General features: G+C 71.4%; 1 protein-coding gene across 1 annotated transcript in view; it reads right to left on the bottom strand.

The window, feature by feature from the left end:
- Positions 1-287: 287 nt before the first annotated feature.
- Positions 288-1,582, bottom strand: part of CHLNCDRAFT_134115 (hypothetical protein) — a gene marked incomplete at both ends in the record, with an annotated part of 4,737 nt that continues 3,442 nt past the window's right edge. Inside the window, 5 exons of the mRNA XM_005847628.1 lie at positions 288-369; positions 527-594; positions 791-891; positions 1,066-1,137; positions 1,351-1,503. Of these exons, the coding sequence (XP_005847690.1) occupies positions 288-369; positions 527-594; positions 791-891; positions 1,066-1,137; positions 1,351-1,503 (476 nt within the window). The remainder of the gene's footprint in view (positions 370-526; positions 595-790; positions 892-1,065; positions 1,138-1,350; positions 1,504-1,582) is intronic.

Below are 1,582 nucleotides of genomic sequence, written 5' to 3'. Positions count from 1 at the left end.
GCCAGGCAGGAGCCCTGCGCGTGCACAGGGGATGGCTTGGAGCACTGCATTTCAACTTTGGGGATGGAGGAAAGGCAGCACGCGTGGCGCCGTCTTGGCGCCGCCCCGACGCGCCTGACCCTGCTGGCGGACCTTTGCACAGGGTGGTGGCCTCCAGCGCATCATGGAGCAGGATTTACAGCATTGAGCAGGCTTCCGGGATGGAGCGCCTTCAACAAGCGGCCTGGTATGGCGAGGGCGGCAGCGGCCCCTGGCGGGGCGACACTTGGATCTGCTGCCTCTTTGCCTCAGCCCGCCTGCCCACGCAGCAGCTGCACCAGGCGCATGGCCTTGGGCCCGCCGCCGTCGCTGTTCACGCTGGGAATGATGCTGCGGCAGGGATTGGGGAGGCGCAGGGGCACAGCAGGAGCCCATTCAGCATAGAGGCTGAAGTGTTGGCATGTCCAGCGGCGCCAGCAGCAGCGTTCCTGCTCCCCTGCAGGCCGGCCTGGCAGCGGCGGCGGTGCCAGCGCCCGGCGTGGCGCACCTGACGGGGCGGAACCAGTCTACAAACTGGCGCAGCTCGCTGAAGCTGCTGTGCTCGCTGTAGGGCACCTGCAGGCAGGCGTGTGAGGCAGGGGTGAGGCAGGGGTAGGGTGGAAGGGGGGGGGATTTGAGGCAGCGGGGGGGAACTCCACCGCTGTATTAGCCCGCCACTTGCGGCAGCGCTGACCAAACCCTGCCAGGCACAGCCGCTCAGCCAGCGCCCCTTGGCAGCCCCCCCCCCACCACCACCACACACACGCCGGACCTGGTAGGTGATGATGGTGCCCTTCTGGCGCCGCCGCCCCCGCGCCCCCGCCTGGCTGGCGTCCCGCTGGTGCGTCCAGCCGGTGGGCTGGAAGCCCACCGCTGCGGCAGCGCCGGGGGCCAAGGGCGCGTCGGGGAACACGCGGTGCGATGCCACCGCCTCTGCCCGCTGCTGCGGCCCCGGGTGCCGGCGGGAATGCGAGCCGGCATGCCGGGGGGTGCCCCTCACGCATCAATGCAAGGGGGCCAGCAGCCCGCCCGCCCCAGCCCACCCACCAGTGGAGAACCTGCCGCGGTAGTGCTTCAGCAGCTTAGCCATGTGCTTCTGGCTCACCATCCACAGCGGCACTGCAGGCGGGGGCAGGAGCCGGGGCAGGCGGGCGGGGCGTCAGCCTTGCCGCGGGCCACGGCAGCGACGGGCCACTGCAAGGCGGGCCGCCGGCTGCGCAGCCCGTGGGCCTGCCCGCCTGCGCATGCCTGCCCGCCCCTCCACTCCACACCCCACGCCGCCCCGGCCCGCCCCTGGCCTCCCACGCCTCACGCCGCCGGGCAGGTACCTACCCGCGTGCAGGTTGGTGGTGTGGTCGTCTGTGGTGAGCAGGGAGGCATACTCCTGTGGCAGCTCCAGGCAGTCCAGCACCTTGCGCTTGGCGGCTGACACGTAGATCCGGCGCTGCAGCACGCGCGCCGCCTCCAGAAACAGACGCTCCTTGCCTGCGGAGGCGGGGAAGAGGCGGCGGCGGCTGGGGTGCGCGTGTGAGAGGAGATAAGGGTGGGTGGGTGGGGGGCGGAT

This window comes from Chlorella variabilis (genome assembly GCF_000147415.1).
Source record: "Chlorella variabilis unplaced genomic scaffold CHLNCscaffold_10, whole genome shotgun sequence".
NCBI classification, from domain to species: domain Eukaryota; kingdom Viridiplantae; phylum Chlorophyta; class Trebouxiophyceae; order Chlorellales; family Chlorellaceae; genus Chlorella; species Chlorella variabilis.
This window is presented reverse-complemented; position numbering and strand designations above follow the sequence as displayed.